Below are 26,124 nucleotides of genomic sequence, written 5' to 3'. Positions count from 1 at the left end.
TACAAGTTTAGGCCCAACATTCACAAAGTTGATTTGGCAACAATGAGTCGTTGTGCACTAAAAATGCATCAATTATTGTTGTTTGAGTCCTTACAACTGCATCTTCACGGAGGCTAGAGGCCTCAACTTCGCTACTGCTTAAGAGCCACCGAATTTAGAAGACGGCAACGCCGTAATGAAGCCCGGATAGCACCACGATGGCACGAACGAGGCGGCAGGAGCTGATACCTGTAACCTCGGCGTCTTGAATTGAGACCGAATGACTGGAACAAGAACTGCGATGGTGCATTCGTCGTGCTAACACGGTGATCACTAACGAGGCGAGGCTTACGAGGCCAACGAGGCTAAAAAAACGTGAAGGAATAAAAACAAAAGACGAAACAGCCGGAACCCTAGAAAGCTGATTCTCATGCCAGTGGGCGTCACAAGAAGTTGCATTTCTGGTTCCGTTTACACGGTGACGCGCAAATTTTAGTTCCGATTACCGAGAGTTTTTTTTTTTTTTTACTTCATCTGAATACGAAACCAACAAACTTACAGGCTACTGTTCCGTTTAAGCGTTAATTTCGTTCAAACGATTTCCGTTTATCGAGATTCTTGTGTATGCTGAAACAATTTATTTGTCAATTATTTTTCATTAATTGTGAGAAACTTATGTGTATGCCTGTCCATTCGATCAATATAGTATGTCACCATACATAACGCAATGCAGTTCTCCGCAAATGCAGCATATTGGAAGCCATCTTAATTTTTTTCATTTCACTTCTATTGAATTACACAAAAGAACACGTCTGTTAAGGGGGACTCACCTGCCCGCATTCCTATAGTGTTTACTACTTCATAACCCACGGGATTAAAGGGTTATGAAGACAAAACACACGCTTGGTTCATTCAAAAGATTGCCTCGTTAGAATCATACTGACACCACTTTTAACACACACTTCGCTTAAATAAGCTATATAATTAGGAAAAAAGGGAATGGCCATGCGGCCCACTAGCTCATTTCCCGCAACAGACGTCATACCAGCAAGCTCTGCGATTGGCTGAGGCCGGCAAAAGCAAACGCCAATTAGCAAGAGCTTATAAGCTTGCCGAACGAGCTATTTGCGTTTAAAGTTAGGCCACATTCTTTTTAAACCACTAAGAATGGTGGGACAAGCAGTGGAAGTTACGAAAGTGCAGGTAAACATAGAAGTACCGATGCGTACTGCTGTTGGTACTGCGCACACTATGCTTGGTTTAGCTGCACAGGACTGCGGGGTTTCGTGTTGTCTCAGACGACACTGGCCGATTGACGCAAGCAACGGTGTCTCACGTGACCATATTTGTCAAGCGAGCACTATGTTTCACGAAACGATTTTTTTCTCCCTGAACAAAAATAAGCCAGGTACAAATATGTTCACAAACAAACCAAAGTCAGAAAACGGCGCGCTTCGTTATGGTGGCGCCATCTACGTTCACTGAAGTTAAACAAGGCAACGCAATCGGCTGCAGAGCGGTCGGTTCCTGTGATGTCATTGCAGGCCACAAAAACACACGATTTAAAGGAAAAATCAGAATTTTAACTTAAATTTATTAATTTCGTAGTGAATAAAACATTTTGCATCGGCACCAGCACTGGGAGCGCCATAAAACAGGAAATGTTTTGAATAAAACCAACTTCTATTTTCTCTGCATGGCTCCTTTAAAAAGCATCGTGTACGAATACGAAAAGGTACACAAATTCATAGAAATGCTCCTAATGGCCCAGTTTGTTTCTTTTACACATATATTACTTCTTTACTGAGATAAAGCAAGAGACGCATTTTCGTTTTTCTAGTTATCGCTAGAAGGGGCTAGCTGCCTAGCAAGTGAGTGTTTTGTGTATTTATTTCAGTACATAAGCGACACCTTTCAAGAATAAGGAAATTAAGCCGTTGTGAACATTTGTTTCTATTTGTAAAACTTTTTCTCATTTGTGCACGATTGTTTTTAAGCCCGTGAGCCATGACACGTAAAGTCTCATAGAAATGTTAACAAGCTAGTCCTTCTTTAACGCACTTTCATATCGGCTCTCTTTTGGTCATCAACCACGGAAATATCTTCGAATAGCGTATTTGCGGTGGTCATAAATATGCGGATTAATTCTCGTAGAATGAATGATCAGTCTCAGTATTGGTGATGCTGTAATGTGTGCCTTCTGACGCGAGCGATCATCAGCTATGTTATATGCAGCTGTCTAGCTGCGTGTGCGACGTGGTGTACCTGGGAGTGTTTGTAGGCTTTTTGTGTTTAATACCCCTCAGTGCAGTAGCTACAGCTAAAGCCCCTAAAAATGACCGCTATGCACGGGACTAGAATGCTTGAATGCGCGCAAAACATCGGTTACTGATAACCCCTAGAAAAAAATTTGCCACACTCTGTGACGGAAGGTTTTCTAGGTCAACAGGACGTTCTTGTTCAGCTTCTTTTTTATGGTTATGGAAGACCTAATGAATGAAAAAGCTGCCCCATACGTGTCTTTCAAAGACGGTAAGAGTCTCCAATGCTTATTCTGATCTCCGTGTGCAGTGCACGTACTGCGTGGAGAGTTGAACCGGATGGGAGATCGACGGGAAAAATAGGCGCGTGGAGAGTGGCGGGACTTTCAAAACCCAGGTAGCTGTAATTGTGCAGAGAGGGCATGGCCCGAGGCACCAACGGTTAATATCCACAAAGCGAACGATAAGATAAGTAAAGATTTTTTTAAACTCGTATACAACTATAGCAGCATAGGCGCGGGACAGCCTAAGCCTTCCGTAGGCCTGTGTGGCGACGCCCTACAGCAGACATGGCTTCACAGACCGGTGTTCGCATATAACGCGCAGCTATAAAACGTCAAAGCAAGTACCGAACAAGAACACCAGAGGAAGATTTAGAGAAAATACAAATACAAAACACGGGAAAAACAACAAACAAACAAAATAAAACATTGATGAGCACTTCAGCTCAGCCGTTCCGAAAGAAAATGTGGCCGCTCTCAGCGTACCTCGCGAAGCTATAAAAGGTAGATCACAAACAAACCTATTAAAATATTCTGGGACAAACCAAGATCGTATGCTTCTCCGGAGTCTGTTTGAACTCTTGGTATCACATAACGAGACGCAGTGGGAGAAACAAGAATATATGTTGCCGCAATGCTGCCGATCCGCAAACGTTTTTGTGAAGTACAAGTTTCGGCTAAAGGTAAATAACAAGTTTGCCAACTGCACGCTAGGGGGGTATAGTAGAAACTGTGGAGGTAAAAGATTATTGCTTACCGACCACTTGTATTTAATTCTGCAGAACAGGCGTCAGAGGGTCCACTATCATACTAATTCATTAAATGTCCTCGTTTGCGAAACAGTTTGAAAGAGGCAATGTACATATTTACGTCCATGTACACATTCAGTGTACATGTTCAATCTACATATTCACGTACATATTACAATAAAGCTGAGGACAAAACCACAACGCATGCAATGCTCATACGTGCGGCAACATTTTATTGATGCATTTCACAGTATTTTTCGTTAGAATACTTCACCCTATCGATGTTCTGTTTTCGAGAATCATGTCCATAAATGACGAAGGTAGTTGGCATGACCTTCCACGTACCTTCCCGACGAACCCGGTTCCTCCAGTGAGGAAGACCACTTGGTCCTGGTAGAACTGCGCGATTTGCGAGCCACCATTCTCCTCGGGCCCAGCAGCTGATAGTGGGCCTGGGTGCGGTTGGTGCCTGGTGGTTTCCATGGCGTATTCCCGTCTGCTCACTGCAACAAACATAAAGTGTTACAGACCATTTAGAGGTGCTGCAGTGGAGTTCAATCATGTATGATGCGAAGTGAAAGTAAACGCGGAAAGGATGACATAACTCCCCCACGCGTGATATATATAGGAAGCTCACTAACGCGTAAGACTTGAAGGCAGCGAAGCTTACGCAACCATCACGACCATCACGACGGTTTAAGTCACCGATTGCAGCCGATTTGCTTATTCTTCGCTGCCGAAACGACCTTTACTTCAACTTTGTTACTATAGGTGTGAGCTTGCTTCATTTTTAAATGTAGGACACATTTTGGACGCGCGTTGTCGTCGTAGCTTGACCCACAGCGTACCGCTGTCACTTTTTCTTTTCTTTTTTGGGCGTACCGCCATCACGGCATCCCAAGGAAGTTTCGAAAAACAACCGGTTTATAAATTCATAACCACTCGAAACTCATGAACCGCTGCCTCTTGTCATACATCTCCCTGTTGCTTAGCGACAATAAAACTGCAGCTACAATTGAGGCAAAATACATGTCATTAACCGGGAGCCCCCGCGTTCAATCAGTTAGGAACGCTCGTTGGGTTGGTTTTTAAGGTAGTAAGCAAAAAAGTAGCAGTACAAGATAACAAATCGCGCGTTCTAAACTGCGCAGTTAGGTGCCGGAACGTGCGGAATGAAAATCAAGCACACAAAAAAACTCCCGCTCGCGCTGCTCGCGCTGTTTCAGGCAGGGGGCCCGCAAGCACTGCGAAGGCGGGAAATTTGAAACGCGTTGAGAAAACCTCCGTTCGATTCATAAGGAGAGGAGTGAGACAGGGCGGCGAAGAGCGTGATGGGTCGTAGCAGTGAGCGGATAACGGTGCCACAGCCCATTATGGCGAATCACGTCTCTGCACTTCGGACAGCTTTCACGTTGAGTGAAATGGCCTTTTTTTTGTTGCTGCGGAAGTGATAATTATTGGACATCACCTTGGAAGGGCCTACGCTATGACGTGTCCTTGCTTCGAAGAAGTTTTGCCACGATTAAGGCGAACGCTGGAGTTCCTTCTTTCTTTTGGCCAATCTTGGCCAATCTCCTTAAGTGGATATGCTGGCTTGACAAACGTACGCCAGGGACTCTGGGCGGTCGCAGCAAGGTCTCACATTTGAGGTCTCACAAGAGGGATCAAATTTTCCTGTTTTTGTTTTAACTGCTGGCCGGTCGCCGCGAGGCACGCGCCGACGTGCGTTCCGCATTTTCTTGGCATTTTTAACTGCGGACACGCAAAACAACAATTTGCTAAACAGCTTTGCTGTTAATAACTTGCGTTAAGTGACCCTCGAAGCGTTCAACGTTTCACTACCCCTACCGAACACTGCACCGTCTCTATCTGCCGGCGCTGTCCCCGGAATTTGCCGTGATTTCGGGGAGGTGATGTTTGGTCTGCACCGATAGCTGAGCGAGGGTCAATGCGTTACACGTTTGGATAACAAAATCAACCTACAGAATACCGCCTTCAATCTCTCGGGTGAAGGATACTATCCACGACGATAACCAATATAGGATATCATCACCGACTCGGTCGGCTTGGCAACTCTGCTGCCTATGATTTTCTGGTCTTGTAGTTCTGGTCGTTCTGGTTTTCTGGTAGTTCTGACGTCGTCAAGAAGGCCCTCAAGGTCACATAAGCTTACGCTCTAGACGTATACTCCCTACACTGAGGATGTCTTTGCTCTGTGCCGGCGCGTTGACAAGGGCATGTCCAACGCCGATCGGGTGTGTCATATTCTTAAAGGGGCTCCGGCACTTCGCATGCACTGTCCTCATTACCGCCTCGCCCGCCACAAATACCCCTCTGCCCATTCTCAGCTCACCCACGTGCAGGAACGCACATGGCGCCTACTCCAGACTCACACTCTCCCTTGCCGAGCGGTACTTCACCACATCCACCCCTCCCTTTACCCCTCCCCCAATTGTCCAGCGGGGGTGGGGCTGCCCTGGGGCTGCCCTAAGGACCCTTTCCCTCTACTTTCCTCCGACGAGCAGTGGGAGGGGGCGCTGGGTAGCTCTGACCTAGGGACACAACTCTTCCTCGTGGACAGGGCCACGGTAGTCGCCGCCAGGCTGGAGCCTGCGGCCACTTCGACCCCTTAAACCTACTGAAAACAATTACGTTTTTTTCTCTCTGTCTCTCTTTCTCCCTCCAGAACACCTACGAGCATTTCAGATGTGACTGCCGCTTGCCAATGCCTGGACGACTTTCAGTCTGTGCGTCTTTACCAAGAAATACCGTCACGGCAGCTTGTAGCACTCATATGGATTAAAATCAGTGAACAGCGCATAAACCACAAGGCTTCATCAGCATAAAATTCTCCCTATCCAGCTACTACGCCAGGTCTACGAGAAATAATCAAAGAAGGAAGCACCCATGATCAATTTGGCACCGCCGATCATGTTTTCCCTGTGGCCGCCGCGCCATCCCACTCCGAAGTTATGGATGACGACCCCTCTTGGTGGCACTAATTAGCCCTCAGCATCTTCCCGGTTACATTTCCGTGTTCCCTCCTGCTTAGTACTAAACGTGGGAACCACCCCGTCCAGAGCCTCCTCTTATAAACCCGCGCGTTTTAACAGCAGAGCTGTTTAAGCTTTTAGTTTCGCCGCGGAGCGTTTCAAACACTCAGCCCAGCCGAGCGTACGTGAGCGTGTGCCTCGTTAAGCGCCCGGCGTCAGTCAGGCTTGCGCGTGGGATTGCGCCACGTAAGGAGTTCGCAAATAAATACCAAGAAACCCCCCCCCCTCTCCGAAGGGGATCGTGGGGAAATGCGAATGCATTGGGTGCACCGAATTCTTCTTTGCGGTATCGTTGCCGCGAGGGATTCGACTTCACCGACTTCCATCGCTATCAAGGCGCCAGTCGGCAAGCAGTCACGGAGAGAGGCGCGCGCTCACTGCATTTATATGCGCAGCGAGCGGAGAGGGGTACGCGGAGAGGAGAGAGAGACCCGCGCCAGCCCGCGCGCGAGCTCTCTCTCCGCCCCGAGCTCCGCGATGCGAGCGCCCTCACACGCCGAGCGCGCTCCTCCTCTCCACTCACTCTCCGCTACTCCGCCCGAGCTCCGCGATGCGAGCGCCCTCACACGCCGAGCGCGCTCATCCTCTCCCCTTGCCCTCCGCTACTCCGCACCTGCTCCGGTTGCTAGGCGCGCGCCACAGCTGTTGCTAGGCGCACGCCGCTCAACGACGCAAGACAACCTGCGGCTAAGAAATGCATTCGCATTTAAAATACTGAGCGCATGTGAGAGTGTGCCCCGTGAAGAGCGTCCGGCGTCAGCTCGCTCTTTGAGAGCACTCTGCCCAGAGTTCGTGGCGTGATCTCTCTCGTGCTGTTCTCCTCGCCAGTCCACGTGCACAGACGCCGAGTTCGCCGCTACAGACGGCGAGTTGGCGAAGCCGGTTGGAGCGGGTTCTAGCACATGCTAACGCGGTCGATTTTGGGAGAGGTGTGAAATCCCGCGGACAAAAGGATGCGGTCCTGCCCCTCATGTATATCCTTAAGCGGCAAGTTCGGAAATCCATGTGAGGGGCAACACCCGGGTCTCCGACGAACGGACAGGGGCCGCCAGCTCTGCTTTATCTCCAGCCTTGCACCACTAGTGCAATCTGCGCAAACTTTTTTATTGCGGAATAAGCAGCTGCATCGGCCGGTTTTGTCGTACAGTAGGCAAAAGGCTTGTCTATAACGCTCAAACGGCGTGGTCCGGACTGCGCGAGAGACACCTAGTGATAACGCCTGGTTTGAGATAGGTAGATAGTGAGCGTGCTCAGCCCGTGTCAGCGTGACGGCTGTGTCCCTCCTCGCTGTGCCCGTCTCCTTGGCTTCCACACCTTCTTTAACCATAATAAGCGCTGCAAGCCTGCGCCAAAAGCGGAGATTACCCGCCTTAGCGCGCGCTGTGCGAGTTTTTCGTCTGCATTAGCTTTGGCCCACAGCTGTTCATTGCGTTATCCTTCTGCCAATAGCTGCATAAGTACCGCGAGCACCACTATCCGGTTTTTAGGCTCGGCTTTGGACGTCACTGCTGACGGGCTAACGCCACAATACTTAATGCACTGTGCAAGCAATCACGGACCGATATCTGGTCACTCTAAAACACTCGCAGCGATGCGTTTTCGACGATTGTTGTTCGTTGTCTTGCATACAGAAAAAAAAAAAAACTCCTGCCTAAATTGCGTAGGGCGCCGCAAAAATTAAGCGTTGCAGGTAGTTAAACATAGCCAACGCTGTACTACCATTAGCTAATCTCCCGTATTGTTTCCCGGCCCGTCATTGCAGGCAGCGCTTCTCACGGCGAAAGGAGGTACGGAGGGCAAGGCGACGGGCACAGCTACAAGGAAAACAGCCATCGCGCGGATGCGGGTAGCGAATGCTCACATTCTACCGGTCCCAAACCAGGCGTTATCACTAGATGTCTCCTGCGCGGTCCAGAGCACGCCGCTCGCGCGTTATAGACAAGCCTTTTGCCGACTGTTCGTACGAGCAGAATGAACGACGTCGCCATGACATTTACAAGTGCCACGAAACAGCTACGTTACAGCTGCTACGTTACCATGAAACAGCGCCACGTTACAGATACCGACAACGAGCGTAACGCACTCCCCCGCGTCGCTTTCAAGCTGCGACGGATTCTGCTGGATTTGCACAAAATACTTGCGAATGGCGACGCGGACCTCCGTCCGAGCTCCGAGCTCCGAGCTCACAGCTCCTCCTTATCGTGCGCAATGCTAACCACTTCTCGAAAAACTGGGCCCTGAAGCTTTTAATGGGAAAAAGCATCCATTTCAGTTATAAGAGTTCTCCCTGAGCACTTGCCAAACGTACTGTTTGAAGGTATTTGAACGTACACTTGAAGGTATTTTTGTTGAAGCATTGGTGGATACCAGCGCAGCTATCCCAATTTTTCATGCGGATTTGTGTACTCGACTACGCAAGGCGAAAGCTCCCTACAAAGGCCCATTATTAACAGCAGAGCTGTCTAGGCAGAGGCAAATCCGTCCGTCGCACCAAAAAACCTCGACGCCTCAAGAAAAAGGTGTGGTTAGGGAGGTCCCGCGAATCGCACCCAGAAGCTTTACGCCATGAAACCGGCGACCTAACGACTGGGCCACCCCAAACCAAAGGCTCGAGGGGTACAGGCTTCCCGCGGTCGGAATCGAACCTGGTTCGCTCACGTTATAAAACCGGCATCTATCCTCCTACTGAGCGACCATCGCATTCCGGGCGCAAAGCCTTTCCTTTGGGTTCATGCTCGGGCGTTGGCTTTGGACTTGGATGTATCTTCTAGCGCGTGCTGACGCTGTTCACTCTGGGAGAGATGTGAAAGCCTGCTGACGAAAGGATCCGGGCCAGCCATTCATGGAGAACTTTGAGCGGCAAGTTCGGAAATAAATGTGAGGTGCAACGGCCGGATCTCCGACGAAGAGGGAGGGGCCGCCAGCTCCGCTGTTTCTCCTGCCGGGCACCACTAGTGCAATCTGCGCCAATTCTGTTGTATGGCGCCAAAAAGACTTCCATTCGACCGTCTACACAGTGTATATGGTTCGCACTCCAATTAAGGCACTTTGTCACCACCTTCACGGTGCCGTGCTCTCTCCGCGCGCTTACATGCCCTTCCTCGGCTGAAACATTCTCTTTGACGTCAGCTGTTATTTGCTGCCGATGGTTTACGCTCAGCTGAACGGACACACGACATAAATGCTTCCTGAAACTGGCACCTTTTTCTGCTGTAAACTGACGATTACGTTGTGCCACCGCGTCACGAGCACATGCTTTCGGTTTCCGCCGGTACAGTTGTAAACCGCGACATGCTAGTCGTTCCCTCTGGCAGTCTCCTTTCACATAGCCCGCCCCACATTCTCATGCACCGAACAGTGTTTTTCAAGGCTCATACACTGTCGACAGCTGGCGCGGTCCCGCGGTGGGGCTCATCCGTAAAATTCAATGGGACTCGCGCCATCGCCCTCTCCATTTTCAACCGGTACACGATGTGCTCCTTTGGATTCCTTTTCAAACTCCGGGGACTTGTAAAATAATTCTGCACAGCTTCATTTGCTCCTGATACATCCGCAAAGGAACGTTCCCGGTGAATTACTGAGTCACTCTAGTTGGTCCTCACACTAACCACCATCGCCGTGGCACTGACATCGTCCGCGAGGCAATATTACAGTCATTTTATCGTCGCAACTCATACTGACTTTCGGCCAGGTGGCTGCGTCCGCCGGACGGAGGATGTTAGTGTGAACATTTTTCCTACAATGTCACAGGTAGTTACGATAAACACTCAGTGGGAGAACTTTGGAGAACAGCACTAGTGGTTCGTCTTCATCTGTAAATAATGACCAGTGCACTCGCTCCTACGGCAGTGCTCCCTGCTTTTATTCATCATAATCATCGTATACTCCACATTCTGGCTGCTAGAGCATTAGAATAAACGTCGCTTGCGGCCGTAGACTTTCAATATATATATATATATATTGTTAATTGCGGAGGAAGAAGTGGACACTGATGCATATCTCCTTGGGACGAAGCGCAAACGATGATGGAGCAATGGATGGCGAGGACTCACTGCTCGAGCTATCATGGCCGCTTGTTATAAATAGATTCCCTCGCCCGGTGGCAACATCAGGTAAACGCTTCACTATCAACCACCGCTCGTCTCATTTGCCCTGCCGCCACGTAACAACAGATTGACCTAAACGGTTATACCAGGGTTTACCAGTTCGCGTGACATTTTGTCTCCGCATAAGCAAAACCCCAACTGCACGGAGCTCCGGCTTCAATTTGTAGTACGAAAGAACGAAGGGGCGGGAAGTGTGCGAGCTTCTTAATCTCAGTAAGGCTTGGGTTTGGGATAGTTGGCTATACATCGTTAGAAAAAAAAAAAACAGCGCAAAGGACGCGGACGACAGAACGTAAAAAAGACAGTATAAGCGCTGTCTTAATCTCGAAAGGAAGGTCTCGCAATTACGCATGCCTCCATTGATAATCCGGCCAATCGGTGACATTGTGCCTTTTCGTACTTTCCGGTAATCTCTATCACGACGCCAGCTTTGCAGCACACAGTCAGCGCAACTAAGGTATGTAACGGCCGGCTGCCTGCAGCGCACTTTTAAGACCGCCAGTCTGTCTTGCGTGCTTGAGAGTTACTCAAAATGCTAAGAATGCAAGTGTAACAACTACCCCCTCCCCCGCCCATTTTGTGTGGCCCGTGGACATCATCGCCACAATACTTCGCCAAAGAAATGGGTGGGTTTTACTCAAGAAGTTATTGCCGAAAACCCAATTTTTTGGACTTCACACTCACATTTGCCATAAATTGGAAGAAGAGAAAGACGAAGGGCGCGGAAGTGCCTTCGCGCCGTTCCTGCGAAAACCCGGTTTTTCTCGGGGTTACCTTATCCCATTTGCCAAAACGCCCCTTGGGGTTTCTTTCTGACGTACGTGGGCCCTTCAGTTCAGAGAATTCCGTGGATCCCAGTAACTTCGTCACGACGAACCCAGCCTCCTCGGCAGCGACCGCTGCCGCTGCTGACATGGCTTCTCATGATCTCAACCCCTACTCAGCGCTGGAGATGGATGTGGGCGATCCAAAAGAAGACATCTACAATATAACTGGTGAAAACAATACAGACCTGATAACACCTATGACAAAAAAGGCCAAGCGGCAAGTCTCCCGTTCTCACACTCCGCCCGACGCCGCTATGCCTGCTGGATCAGCCGCGTCATCAATCTTTGCTTCCACGAGCTCCTCTCAGCTCACTACTGGCAACCAACACAAGGACGTAGAAGACCCTACAACCAGCAAGGCTAACCACAAGACTTCACGTATGCCAACTCAGCGAACCCGATTGCCCATCACCGTCATTTTCCGCCCCAAGGAACCAGTCAAACTAAAGAAAAATGCCTCATTCGTGCGCACCGAGCAATTCAGCGCCATGTCAAGACGCTTCCCATAAACTATGCCTTTCAGGTGCACCTTTTGGAACGCTCAAACCTACTCACTGTAGACTTGAAGTCACCTCTTCTTGCTACTCATCTACTCAGTCTCACGCAACTGGAGGTGCAAGGAAACATCATTCCAGTCAGCGGGTACGAGGCCCTTCCAGCCGGGCATATCAGAAGCGTAATACACGGAATACAGGACATTCCGCCTAATGATCTCAAGCAACACCTGCGCTGCTCGGCCGCAGAAATCATCACTGCTCGTCCGCTAGGCAAGACAAACTCAGCACTTGTCACATTCAATGCCCCATCACTCCCTCGCACTGTTCGTCTCTTCAGCGTCGTTACAAGAGTCGTCCCATACGAGCCACGCACTCTTGTATATGACACCTGTCACCAGATGGGTTATAAAAAGACATTTGCCCAAACCATACACCGCCCAAATGTTCCACGTGTGGTCTGGCCGCAGTGGAAAGCCACCACTGGGTGACTACACCATCCTGCACCAATTGCAAAGGTGCGCATCTCGCTACTGATCCGACATGCCCGGCTCGTAAACAAGCCCAGGACGCAACGTTTAAACGGCTCAATCACCATGCGCAAATTGGACATGAAATGCCTCCACGGTTCTGTCGTTTTCAAGCAATGAATTTCCACAATTGCCGTGTCAACAGGCATCGCCATCAACGGGCTCTCATGTTCCATCTATAGGAGACCAACTAAAGACCAGCCAGCCAGCTCCAGCCGCCCAGCCGAATTTGCCCAACTTAGAAAGTCTGAAGCAGGAAATTTGTGCATCGTTCCGAACGTCACTTGTTGCCGCCATCAAAGAACAGGTCATCTCCATTCTGCAGCAAGAAATAACGAACCAGATCCAGCAACGTGTCAGGCAAGCGATGCAACAAAACGTGATCCCACAGCTCCAACAATACATCTCAGCCGAGGTTCACCGGGCTGTTTCTGACGTAACGACCTCCCTGCCTAACATCATCCGTAGCACTCTTCAGTGTCAACTGCAAGTTCCACCGGCTGCCGCACTATCATGAATGACTACCAGCTGCCCCCTCAGAATTCAACGTGGATCCTCCAATGGAACTGTCGAAGTTTACCTCTAAGGAAGGCAGAACTTTGCCTACATCTGCAAGGAACTTACCCTAAAGCGTTACTTCTCCAGGAGACCAACGACTCTAGCACCACTTTACCCGGTTATATTGGTTACCACCACCCTTCAATCAAAGACAGACGCATGGGGTGGCCTTCGACTCCAGGTAAAGCTGCAATATACATCGACAAGTACATTCCCCAAATGCAGTTAGACACTACCAAATACTACACCACATTGCAGGAACTCATTGCAGTTCGCTGCACATTTCACCGTCATGCATACGTTATTGTTTAGGCCTATTTTCGACGGGGACGCCTACCTACTTTGTGCTATGACTTCAGTTGGATCTCTCATTTGCGTAACCTGTTCCCATCTGATTTTTTCATAATTGGGGGAGATTTTAATGCACATCATCAAGATTGGGGTCATCCAAGCATCAGCCATCAGGGCCATCAATTACTATCTAGCATGACATCGGCTAAATTCTTCCTGTTTAACGATGTAGACATCCCAACTAAATTAGCTCAATACAATCGCCAAAACAACACTACACCAGACTTAACATGGGATAGTCGCAAACTTAAGCATACCTGGACTGCGCTACCTGACACTATGGGCAGCGACCATCTCCCTATCGCTGTTACCCTGCATTCTAAACGCAACATTCCATACAGGTATGTTCAACACATCAGTCGAGACAGGTACCACTGCGCCCTTATGAACACCAATTTAGAACGATCGAGCCTAAGTGTAATTATGGAGGCTATTCGCCACGCCAGAAAATAATCCGTTACCAGGACGAGTGTCCATCCCAAAAATGCAGACCCTGATCGGCATCTGCTTAACCTCTAAAATTCCCGTCTTCTTTTACTGAAGCGTATACATCGTTGTAGTGTTTTTTTTTAACGCGCCGACGCAGCGCAGGCGATGAGGCCCGCCGTAGTGGAGGGCTCCGGATTAATTTTGACCACCTGGGGATCTTTATCGTGCGCCGAAATCTCGTACACCTGAAGCGTATACGGAGAGAAGGCATCACACCACGCCTTAGAAGGAAACTCAACCTCGCAACTAAAAGGGCAACATCTTACGCTAAGGACTTGTACACTAAGCAATGGAGAGACCTCTGCGACTCTTTAAGTGGGTCTCTTCATCTTTCGCGAATCTGGACAATCCTTAATTACATGTTCGGTAAGTCCAAAAGCCGCACGACTGCCGGAAGTGTTGCATTACATTTGAATATGACACCTCACGAACTGGCTATAAAGGCAGGAGACAGTTTCTTTCCTCAACCATCCATGCCCCCAGATCCTTCCATTTACGCACCTATCCTCCCACATCAACCTCCTACGGACATGGACTCACCTTTCACGTTAGGCGAATTAGAGCTTGCTTTGCACGCTACCAAATCGAATTGAGCCCCGGGAAAGGGACGCGATTACAAATTCTGATTTAAAAAAACCTTTCTGAGAACTCCAAAACAGCTTTATTAGATGAAATAAACAATATTTGGGAACGCGGCACATTACCTCCCGCATGGAAAAACTATGTTGTTATCCCCATCCTTAAACCAGGCAAACCACCTACCTCCCTAACTGATTTACGCCCAATATCACTTACCTCCACTATCTGTAAATTAATGGAACGAATGCTCTTCTATCGGTTACAACATTAGAAATGAACGACGTACTACACCCTTTTCAGATAGGCTTCAGACCGCATACCAGTGCTCAGGATGCTCTACTGCTCCTTCACGAGCACATTCTTCTTCCTACTAGTACAGTGCAAACAAGAACAGAAGTAGGCATTGACACTAAAAAGGCGTTTGACACTGTCACGCATAAATCAGTAATTGAAATCGCTGAACATTTCGGAATCACAGGCCGAGCTTTGAATTTCATTAAGCCTTTTTTATTCAATCGGGCTTATGAAATTGCAATAGGAGACATAACTTCGCCCCCTCGACTTAATCGGATGGGGTGCCACAAGGTGCTTCCTTGTCTCGTACTCTTTTTAATTTGGTAATGGCACGCCTGTCCACATATCTCACCAGTATACCTGATCTGCACTTCACTATCTACGCAGACGATATAACATTGCGGTCAAACAAAGGCTCAGTAGGAGAACAAGAATATATGCTTCAGCAAGGTATTGAAGCTGTTACAAATTTCCTTCGCGATGTTGGTATGCAGGCCGCACCTGAAAAATCGGAGTACGCCGTGGTACTTAATGGCACCAACTTCAGAACGCAACCAACTCGCGAGCTATCCTCATTGAAGCTTAATAATCAGCCTATTCCTCGCAAATCATCTATTAGGGTACCAGGCTTACACAGTGATCAAGACAGCCAGGCTACTCCATGGGTCACTAACACAATAAAAAAAAAGTAAACAGATCCTCCGCATTATAAAGCGCTCATGACACACCAGTCTGACCTTAAAGAACATGACCTCAGACACCTCACTCACACCCTCCTCATTTCACGGGTCATGTATGTATATAGTAAAAAGCAACAACAAACCCTTGAAATAATTAATAGAGAAAGTCTACGACTCATTACCGGCCTTCCCACTTACACTAGAATTCATGAGTTTTACGACTGCAGTAACATGCCTACATACGCCGACAGGGCATACGCACTCCGTAACTCACATGTACAACGACTGCCCACCTCACGGTACGGACGACACATCCTTGAAGCCATTGGCCACAATACCTCGCAGCTGCCAGACATAGCAAACACATAAGAACCATGAACCACCCTATCATTAACGGATCCTAAACCAGATCCTCAACCACAAAACAGGCGGAAAATTGCAAAACAACACCAGAAACAGTCTTGCCCCCCTAATACACTCAGCATCTACACTGACGCATCTAAAACAGAATCCAGCGCAACTGCGGCGTGGCACATACCGGCATTTAACGTCAATAGCGTTCATTCATTGACACCAGATACCCCCATTAAAGGGGCAGAACTAGAAAGTATCATCCCCTTACTTCGTCACATTGTTCATACCATATCATCGTTTCCCATGTACAAACCCATACACATTCACACAGATAGTCGGGAAGCTTTCCTGGAATGTCGTCATCAACTATCATACAGTCTACGAGTTAAGGATATCCAAGAAATCAAGAGCATTCTTCATCAACAGAACATCGACGTCACCATCACGTGGGTGCCCGGCCATGCCGGAATCCCCGGAAATGAGGCAGCCCATTTGGCGGCACGTGCATCATTCACAACCGTGGCCCAAGCCAGCTGGACGCCTTCGAACTGCGATTATGACTCTGACGAGCACCGGACCGCCATCAAACAGCAACGGAAAGACTTTTTGGCCTCCCTGGTCAACCACACTGCCATTCCAAAGTCCTATTATCGCTCTCAACAAGTCCGCCTAAGACAGCAAATGACACTTACGAGCCTCTCCCCTGCAAAACGACAACAGTTTTTTTCAATCGTAACCTAATCAAGGCATGTTTATCCCCTGTGAAACTCCGGACACCACTGAACACATTATTTGCACATGCCCTCGATTTCAAACTGAAACGCAGGTTCTCCTAGACACCCTTCCCGCTAATTTACGACCAAATTCCTCAAACGATCTCCTGCGTCCCTCCTACCCACCTAATTTAGCGAGGGCAGTGTGGGACACTCTCGTGCATTTCATATCGCAACCCACTATTTTTCCCCTTGCTATTTCCCACCCATACCCGTCATGAACCTTAACTTATCGCTACCCTAAGTGGGTCTGATGTACTAGCAAGAGACCCCCTGGTGTTGTTTCTACATTTCAATAAATGTTAAAAAATAATTAAGAATTGCCGTTGCACTAAATTTTACCCGCTACTTTTACTGCAGTTGTGTATACCTCCGTCCACACTCCCGAAGAAATAAGTTAACTTTCAAGGAATTGATGCAAAGAGGCAGTGATTATTGTTTCTAGACGTGGTAGCAACATTTTCCATGTTATACATAAGACAAAAGACAGAGGAATGTTACTGACCGCGTTCACTGGATCCCAATTCCGTCGCATTTATTTTTCGACCGGCGTGCGTGTGCCGTGGCACTGGTCTCGCTACCAAGGCACGCTGAAGTTAACCCGTGTACACAACGCGGACGCATACGTCGATGCGACCTGCATCACGTGTGCGTGTGTTTTTAAAATACTTATGTGCACAGCATAAGCGCGCACCTGCGTGCGCTATATCACCTTCCTGCGCAGGTGTGAGCTTCGAGCCACAAACAGGGGTATGAGGCCATGCATGGTTTTCTTAAAACCAGGGCATCGAACGAGCTTTTTAAATTCGTTCTTTATTTATCGACACTCATAAATGTTTGTACTCCTGGACTCCTGGTATGTCATCATGGTGGATTGGTACTGCATCAACGCCACACTCCTCTTGTGGTCATGTTCAGGTTCTTCTTACTAAAAGAAACTGCTTTTCATGCAGCTTCATCTAAATGGCACAAATTCTTGATCCATTTAAAGCACCAAATACAAAGAATAGTGACCCACATAAATATACAAGGCTGCACGTGAAATGGTGTTCCAGATATCTACGTGTCGGGAACATTGCTTCACATAAGTTTGCTGTTGATTTATCTATAGGTATTTTCCTGGTAACTGTATCTACCATTTCAGTTTAAAAAACCTTGTTGCGTGCGCCCTCCCGTGCCATATTATAAGATAGACGAACCAAAGGAGAAAATCACACGAATAAAAGTGAACTGAAAAGCGTACTCCAAACTAAACTGGAAAGCCAATCAATGGAGCCATGTAACTTAACAATCACATCAAGGCCACCAGCTCACTCATTACATATGTTTTATTTCAGAATAATTAGGTCACTTTTTAAACCCATAGCGACATTTGTGTAACGCGGTCATATTTCACGGATACAAGAAAAACTCTCATGCGTGTCATTTTAGGAGAACGTAAACTTGTCTTACTAGTAGCCGCATGGCCACAATAAAGTGTCGAACTATCGAAAACACAGTACCTACAACACTAAAAACAATTATCATATAGGAAGATAAACATGGCATACATACACGTTCCTGGCCTATACCGACGGCACAACAATGAGAAGCAAGGAAGATAAAAATATGGGCCCATCTCCCCGCGAGGGGGACTCGAGTAAATGCGTCGCATAGGGGTGGGTGTATTGCATGAACGTTTAGTGTTTGGGCGGTTGGTGCTATCACGTGTACACCACGCAGCTATAACGCAGCTATCACGCCGCTAGCACGCCGCTGAGTCGCCAACGCACGCCGCTGACGACGTAGTTTGAATGAGTCAAGGATATAAGGCGCGTTCGTAGCCTTTGATTCTGTGTCGGTTTTGTGGCGCAGTGGGAAGAGCACCATGTACCTCGCGTTCCGCCCACAGGTAGTTAATGCGTTGTATTAGCAGCTTCTTGACGTAGTTTGAATGAGTCAAGGATATAAGGCGCGTTCGTAGCCTTTCATTCTGTGTCGGCTTTGTGGCGCAGTGGGTAGAGCACCATGTACCTTGCGTTCCGCCCGCAGGGTCGTGGGATCGAAACCAGGCGCCAGTAACTGTTATTTCTTTTTGTAGTGTAGGGGGAGGCTGGCTGCTGCGGACGCCGACGCACGGCTGACATCGTGAGTTATACAAATGCTCTGCATTTAAAATATGACACAAACATAGTAATTGTGATGAGGCTTCGATGAAGAGAACGACGTGTACTGGTCAACTCACCGAAAGAATCGCGCAGAACCGACGCAAGAAAGCCGACGCCAAATGCCACACATTGAATCAATCAATCAATCAATTTATTAATATCTCCAGATGATACATGGGGGTTATATACAGAAGGAGGTCCCAAGGTCAAAGACTGTAGCGGGACCTCCTGCCAAGAATAACTTAAAATACACTGAATAATAGCAGCAAATGAAAAGAGGGATGTGTACAAGAATGATGTAAAGCAGAGTCAATAAGTAAATTACATGGTAGCAATAACTATACACAATAAATTTAGAAAAGAAAAACACTGAAAAACAAAGCATCAGGAACAATCTTGGTTACGTCTGAGGCAGGGACATCAGGTAGCACTTTAATTCTTTTTTGAATTTGTGGAATGTGTTAGAAGACTTAATGTCGGTTGGCATAGAATTCCATAGACAAATAGCCGAGAAGTGCGCTGTCTGTTTGCCGTAGTTAGTTTTTACTCTCGGTAAAATGAAATTGTGCTTGAAAGCAAACCTAGTGGTGTTAGTATTAACAAGACTAGCGGCCAAAAAAGAGAAACACGGAAACTCATTGCGAAGCAGCTTAAACAAAAAAATACCTAGGTTATAGTTTGGAAACAGACAAAATATTATTTGAACAAAGCCATGAATGAGCATTCGCGCCATACGTGCTTGATGAGATAATTCGAAGAGCTTGATTTTGTACGCTTCCGCTTTCAAAAAAAGGCGAAGGTGCCCGAATACACTTGTTTCTTCAATGCCACCAAGGAAACGTAAATTGGGGAAACGCGCAATCGGGGTAAAATTGCTTACGCAATTCTCAGATGTTCTGCAGCTTTTTACAGTGTAATGTTTCGATGCTATAGTCTTTATCTGCATTATTAAAACAAAACCAGGTGTCATTACACCATATCAGGGATGTATATAGGTTGCGTAATTAACATTCATGGCATGAGGATATAAAAAAACCAAAGACAAATCAAACATCTGTGAGCATGTTACTGAATTTCTTATTTAATGTCATGCTGTGTTGCCCCCATTACCATAGAACTACTAATACATTTAATATAGTGACGTGGAGGCCACCAGAGATCAGTTATAAAGTTCTGAGTGGTGTTGTACAATTATTGTGCTTCAATTTATACTGTTTAGATGCAACATAAAAATATTTAAAAAATCCCCACATTACACGCAGCAACAAGATCCTGTTTTACCAGTGAGATTTTATTCAACGGAAGTTTGGGTAACCATTTTTCATGTGTGCGAAGCCGAATTACTACTCCATGGCTTCACATTTTGGTACTATCGGATGAAGCAGTTCGCGCTAACTTTAAAGTCTTTAATTAGTTAATAGCGGTTTCTCCCGAAAGTATCCAAGAAGTCCGAGGTTACCTAAAAATCTCATGTGTTCTGAATGCGAACGAAGAATCTCGAGTTGAACGCCTGAGAAGCCTTGCTTCAGCCTCGCATTCTCGAAGGGCTTTGTAAGGCCGGGTTCAGACTGTAGTCGCAACTGCCGTAGTAACTTTAAAGAATGACGTCATTTCACGTCTCAGCCAACCGAAAAGCGTGACACGCCGTTTTTTAGGGGTGAAGATCCTCTTGCTCGGGCCCTGTCCCGGCCGTACACGGCACATTGTACACGGCGCATTGATGATGATTGTGGCAGGATCCCCCTAGGGATTGGCTAACCAATGATTGGCCGAAGAGGTCAAAATGTTCAACGCATTCGTTGCTACCCAACAAGGAGGAGAGGAAGAAGAAGAGGTTGTCGCTCGTCGCCTGCGAGCTGAAGACACGTACCGGGGGTACGCGACACAAGACGCGCTCTGCAGAAGGCGACGGCCAAGGTGGCTAAAATTTCACACACCGAATTCGCCAACTTACCTATGAAGATTCTCATCGTCCCAAACAAGCCCTACATAATCACCACAAACATCGACGTCGTCAACTGGCCTGTCAACGGAGAGATGGAAAGCTTGACGTGTCGAGTCTTTATATGATGTGTGGGCGAATGTTTCACGGTTTTACCGATAAGCATTTTAGCTTCGCCCTTTTCATCATCATTCACTTCGTGGAGATGTCGGAATTTTTTACGTCCATAGATCACGATGTGGCTTTTGCGTAAGTAGTCTGAACATAGCCTAACATTGCCGCTTGAGAGGCTTCGCTTTGCGATCAGCTTTGATGCTTTCGAATGGCTTCGATCTGTCTCCGAAGCGTTGCCCCGCTGCTCGCTCATGCCGCCGTGGGAGAGAACTGCAGCGACGATGGGGGATTTGGCTACTTGTGTATTCGCTCGTTTGGCTGCTTTCTTTCGCTTCCTTCATCTGCCGTGTACAGGCGTAATCGGCTCCTTATCACTGCTGCCAAATTTACGTTTGCCGCGTGGAACTCATCGCAGTATGAAACAATTCCTACCAAGCCGCCTCTGGAGCGCTTTTTCACGCCGGCCTTTTCTCTGAGTTGACCATTTATAGCTGTCGCCGGAATCAAAACTAGACAGCACTTAAACTCAGAGCTGCTTTAAATCACACGCAAACTGGCCGCATGACCGGCCATTGTTTTCCAGCCCGGGCCAGTTAAGACAAGCTCATAGATGTATTCACTGCGTGATATTAATTCGATGTAAATGCGTACCTTATTAAGTTTGTTTGTCGAAGATACCCGAAACACCATGGGCCACACGCAGCTTCAAGCGATGCACCACATTTCTGTCCGGCATCTTCTCGTGTATTTCTCCTCTCCAGTAGTGGAAATCAATTGCGTCCAGTCCCCATATCACAAGGGTGACACCTTCAAGCGGGCATCAGGAAGTCAGTCCGCGAAACACATGCGCAGTACCTGAAAAATTACCCGGGAAGCCTAATAACAGAATTTCAGCGAATAAAACACAAATAAAAGCAGTATTCACCCAAACATGCGCATCTCTTGTCCGAAAATCGAAGTTGCGGTTTTAGTGCATAAATTTTAAAGCTCTTTCTTGGAGGAAATTTTGGTATGTCTATCTGCCCGTCTATCTGTCTGTCCCTCGATTCAGCCGCGCGGCCTAAACAAGAATTTTTGACCGAAAGGTTTCGGTTTGTGTGGGCAAAACGCTTCCAAACTACAAAATCTGGTGGCAATGTTCATACTTTTCAACCTTGCTGAGCAAAAAAAAAAAAGATTCTTGGCCATCTCCACTAACGTGAAACCTGGGGAGGGGCGAAGCATGCAGTGTATAAGTGTATTCAAAGATTGTAAGTCTCCCTCCTGCCACACGGCGCGCGCTGATTGGGCGCCGGAGAAACGCCGGCGGTAGGAGCAATCATGCGCTTGCTGAGGTGGTGGCGCCCTCTCTTGCATTCGAGATGATTTAAGCAATTTGCATGCCCCGTCTGCCCCAGTTTGGGGTAGTGGCAGGGGTCGACGCGAGCGCAGTGCAACGCCCGCGCCTCGCCCTGGAGGCTCATCCTCGGTGATGAACGAGGCCCCGGTACCAGGAATGTGTGTCTTTTCTTGTTTCGACCGACCACCCGACCCAATTAGGCCTAGCGCCGGGAGCCGGTGGGTATCTGAGGGTAACACAAATTATAACCCATCTACAAACAGCTTCTGCTTGTGCTTGACGATTGTTAAAGCGAGTTAGTGACAATACAGCATTCTGGAGCGCAAATGTCCCTAGGTTTAATCATCAGTAGCTTATATAGCTTAGGTTCGGGGAAAGTGGAAAAAAAGAAAGGGCAGGGCACGCGCCTATCAACACCTAAGACGTGCATTTACGTCTATCTTATTGTGCCAATACACCAGTATTCTTTTAATTAAATGTACATGGCTTTTTGTTAATTAAAGGGGCCCTGAAAAGAGTTTTGAGCACACTAAATGAAGTAGCGCAATCGTTAGACTGGGTCGTCAACGTCATCTGTGCCAAGTATTACTCTTTTACGTGCAGCGGAAAGCTCACACTTTTGTTGCAAAGTTTGTCGTTTTTTTCTTAACCTTCCCTTCGTGTTTTTGGACGCCGCCATCTTCACATGTCTATGTCATCGATTCCCTGATGTTCGTCATGAGCTAGACATCCTGCTATTGGGCGGCTTTTTCACGCACTTCCGGCAAAGAGACGAGTCGTCTGCTCAGCGTCGGCTCACCGGCTGATCTGCCAGCGGAGTGCCGGAGTGCTTGGACATTTTACGACAAACGAAACAAGTGTAAGCAAACCCTTAACCGTTTGTATTGAATCCAACACGGCCATAACACGACATGAATATTCTCTTACCTGAGTAGTTCCATAAAGAAAGCGTTGAAGCCCCATGGCACTTCTTTCGTGCAATCGCAGAGAACGCCCTGATACGAATGCCCGGGTTTGACGCAATTTTATTGAACTTCAAAACAATCCAGAGATGCGTTTCGAACAAACACAACGTCACAACATGCGTTGCAAGTCTGAACCGCGATTGACAGACGATGGGTTGCCTCCTCCTGCCCGTCGTAAATTCGGCACTCACATCGCGCGCGGTTTGCGGGGACGAAAAGCAAATCACTTAACTCTGGCGCACAAGCCGAGATGGCTTTTAGCCACGCACACTGCACATACCCCATGCGAGGTTGAGTCGTACGTCGCTCGAGAAAGAGTCGCTCGAGAAAGTACGTCGCTCCAGACCATGGGAAGAACTATCCACCCGCAGAAGCACAACGTCGCATTTAATCGCGAAACAAAGGCGTCCACAACACACACACCATCGCCTCCTGTAACGCCAAACGCATCTCGCACTTCCCAATGGGAGCTACGCCTGCAGTCCCCACATGTCGCGAGGTGGGGCTCAGAGCTGTACCGGGATCACGCAACCGTAACTGTCTTCTGGAGCGGTTTGCGCCTTGTTGCCAAGGCAACCGACGTTTGAGATCGTCAAAGAAATGGCGCTCGCTCCAGCGCTAGAAAGCAAAGAGCTACGCTGGAGCGTGTTTTGCCAACGTTGCCGCTCTCCACCACGCGTCGCCCCAGGCTGAACTGGTCACATGATTGAAGCGTTTTGTGCACGGGTTCTGTATCGGTTTAAAATGTCTTTTTCACATGCCGCCGGCAGGAATTACCACCGCCGCAAAATAAGACCCGGCCGCAGCGGGGCCACATCTGATACGGCGCTTTTTGGATAAGCAGTGCGCGGTACATGAAAGGGACCGAGCGCACGATCCTCCCCGAGCGGCTGCGAGTTCGCCGCCGATAAAAAGTCACGTGCCGCCGATAGCAACTGCAGCAACGTACACTGCGAAAGGGAAAGGCCAGGTCGCGAGCGCAAGAATGCGGCCAGATTTTTCGTTCGCTTTCCAGCCTTGAGCGGAGTACGGGATTCATCATGTCAACAAAGCTTGCCCGTAGCAGACGGCAGTCTGAGGAGCGCCATAGCGGAAGTACGTCACCGCTGAGGAGCGCAGCATCATGGGAAGGAAGGCTCCGCGCCGTCAACAGCGAAAGGAGGAGGAAACGCGGCGCGACGATAATGCGCGGTTTTTGATTTACGATTTCTCAGCTAATACTCATCGCTTTAACAAAATTCTTGCGGGAGAAGATTGCTAATACATTGCTTTATTTGGTTACATGTACATCCATGCATCGGCGGAAGGTATTTCACGACCCCTTTAAGATGCCAAAGATACACCTGTAAAAAGAGGTTTTCATCCAAAAATTCAACAAGTGCTCGCTGCGCTTCCTCAGGTTGGCATTCCAAGAACAATAACAGTGACAAAAGTTTCCAGTGGATGGCGCATCAGCAGTGAAACGCGGCAAAATTTAATTGACTTGAGCAAACCTTCATTGCCCTTATCCCGGGAGGAGCGAGACGGGAAGGGGAGAGCGTAAGAGGTGGGCAGGAAGGAGAGTAGAGACATTTACGCGGGACAGGCGGCAGAAAACTGCTGTTTTTCGACGACAGCTGCAGCGAAGTGAGCAGCTAAGAGACCCATTTTTTGTGTGTGTTGAAAAATGTAAAAAACATAATAAGCATAGTCCAGGTACACAACCGGAACTGTAGCAGGTGCCAGTTGGAATTGCGAACAAGAAAACAGACATTATATAGGCGCACCCAGAGTATATTGTCCACGGAGCGCCATCCGCAGTCACATAAACATAGTATGTAACAACATTTGGCAAGCAAGCTTACAGACGAGGCTAAAAAAATATCGTGGTGAGCTGTCATGCGACAAGTATAGCGCGCACGGTGCGAGGTCGCTAAACCTTGCGAGTACCGCCAACCTATATGCTCGGCTAAATGCCTCGCATCCCCGAGCGCAAGCACGGAAAATTTTTAAGAAATATGCTCAAAACGCATCCTGGTTTTTAAGTGTTGACACGTACATTTCTGCCCTTTCCTTTCCAATTGTATTATGTAATCTTGATATAATTCAGCATGCTTTACAGTAATTTTCTGTTAAATCGAAGGTTTAGAGTCCACTGATGCCGTTGCACGCCAATACATCCTGCAGGAAAACCCATTTTCTCTGACGATGTTGTTTATTGATCGTAGGTGAAGTGAAAGAAAAAAAAATTAGCAGTGGCTTAGCTCGGCTATGCCAGGATATACGTAGCGTTAGCTAAAATTCAGCACCCGTACTCCAATTGGATTGGATTTTAATCCAACACAATCCAATTTAATCCAATCCTATCCAATCCAAATCAAACGCAATCCAAGCCAATCCAATCTATTCCAAGCCAATCCGATCCGATCCGATCCAAACCAATCCAATGCTTCTCGCGCTTGCGCAGGACGGCCCTCACGGCAAATGCGAAACCGCTCAACCTCGGCCAGTGTAGCTTACGCTACAAAACGCTTCCCCTGGCCGGAATCCAACCTGGGCCCTTCGAGTTATGAAGCCGGCGTCTATCCGACCGCTTCATTTCGACATGGTCGAAGCGAACGCAAGCAGCAGGCACCGATTCCCGCCGTTGACCCCAAACCCAACCGTTAGGCCTACGACTGCACGCCCGAGAGTTGCGGTGGGTATTCTAGAAAAGTGGTGTGTCCCTCCATAGTTGCACATACTCGCAGTGTGGGATCGACCAATCAAAGAATCCATCACGATAAAGCTTCGCGTTCAACCATCGTCGTCGTCATTTTTCAATCGTTCGTCATCGTTTAACTATCGTCATGCACAATTGTTATGTTGTCCTTTGTCGTTTAAAGCCCAACACGGCTACCGATATACAGTCGAACACGGATATATCGAACTCCTAGGGGATAACGAAATAGTTCGATATATCGATAATTCGAAATATGAAGTATGCCTATTTGAAGCGTATCTGAAAACTCCGCACATGACTGAGAGCTTTTGAAAGTCGCTACTAGTGGTACCTCATCGATTTTTTCCTCAGAGCACGGTAAATTCAAAGCCACACCGCTACGATAACGACACTTCAACATAAAAATAATCTGTAAGATTCACTTGCCTCTTGTGCATCATAAGTTCACAAGGTTGTTCTAAATCCGAAGTCTTCCGTTTTTCCGTGACCATGGCTCCAAAACGTGGGCCGTGGACATAAATACGTAACCCGGTACATGGGTCCCCCTGCGCGGTCAAC

At 47.9% G+C, this 26,124-nt stretch overlaps 1 protein-coding gene across 2 annotated transcripts in view; it reads right to left on the bottom strand.

Annotated features, from left to right (window-relative positions):
• The window catches only part of LOC144174625 (putative fatty acyl-CoA reductase CG5065), a 54,902-nt gene extending 37,920 nt beyond the window's left edge, over positions 1–16,982 (bottom strand). For both annotated transcript variants that reach the window (XM_077703402.1, XM_077703403.1), the window contains exons 1-2: positions 16,864–16,982; positions 3,616–3,773 (exon numbers count right to left, since the gene is read on the bottom strand). In XM_077703402.1, the coding sequence (XP_077559528.1) occupies positions 3,616–3,753 (138 nt within the window). In that variant the 5' untranslated portion in view covers positions 3,754–3,773; positions 16,864–16,982. The remainder of the gene's footprint in view (positions 1–3,615; positions 3,774–16,863) is intronic.
• Between the last annotated feature and the right edge of the window lie 9,142 nt (positions 16,983–26,124).

The sequence above is a fragment of the Haemaphysalis longicornis genome, unplaced genomic scaffold (assembly GCF_048455015.1).
Source record: "Haemaphysalis longicornis isolate Haplotype H1 unplaced genomic scaffold, Haemaphysalis longicornis Haplotype H1 scaffold_3, whole genome shotgun sequence".
Lineage (NCBI taxonomy): Eukaryota > Metazoa > Arthropoda > Arachnida > Ixodida > Ixodidae > Haemaphysalis > Haemaphysalis longicornis.
The sequence above is the reverse complement of the archived record's forward strand: the minus strand, read 5'-3'. Positions and strand labels throughout refer to the sequence as shown.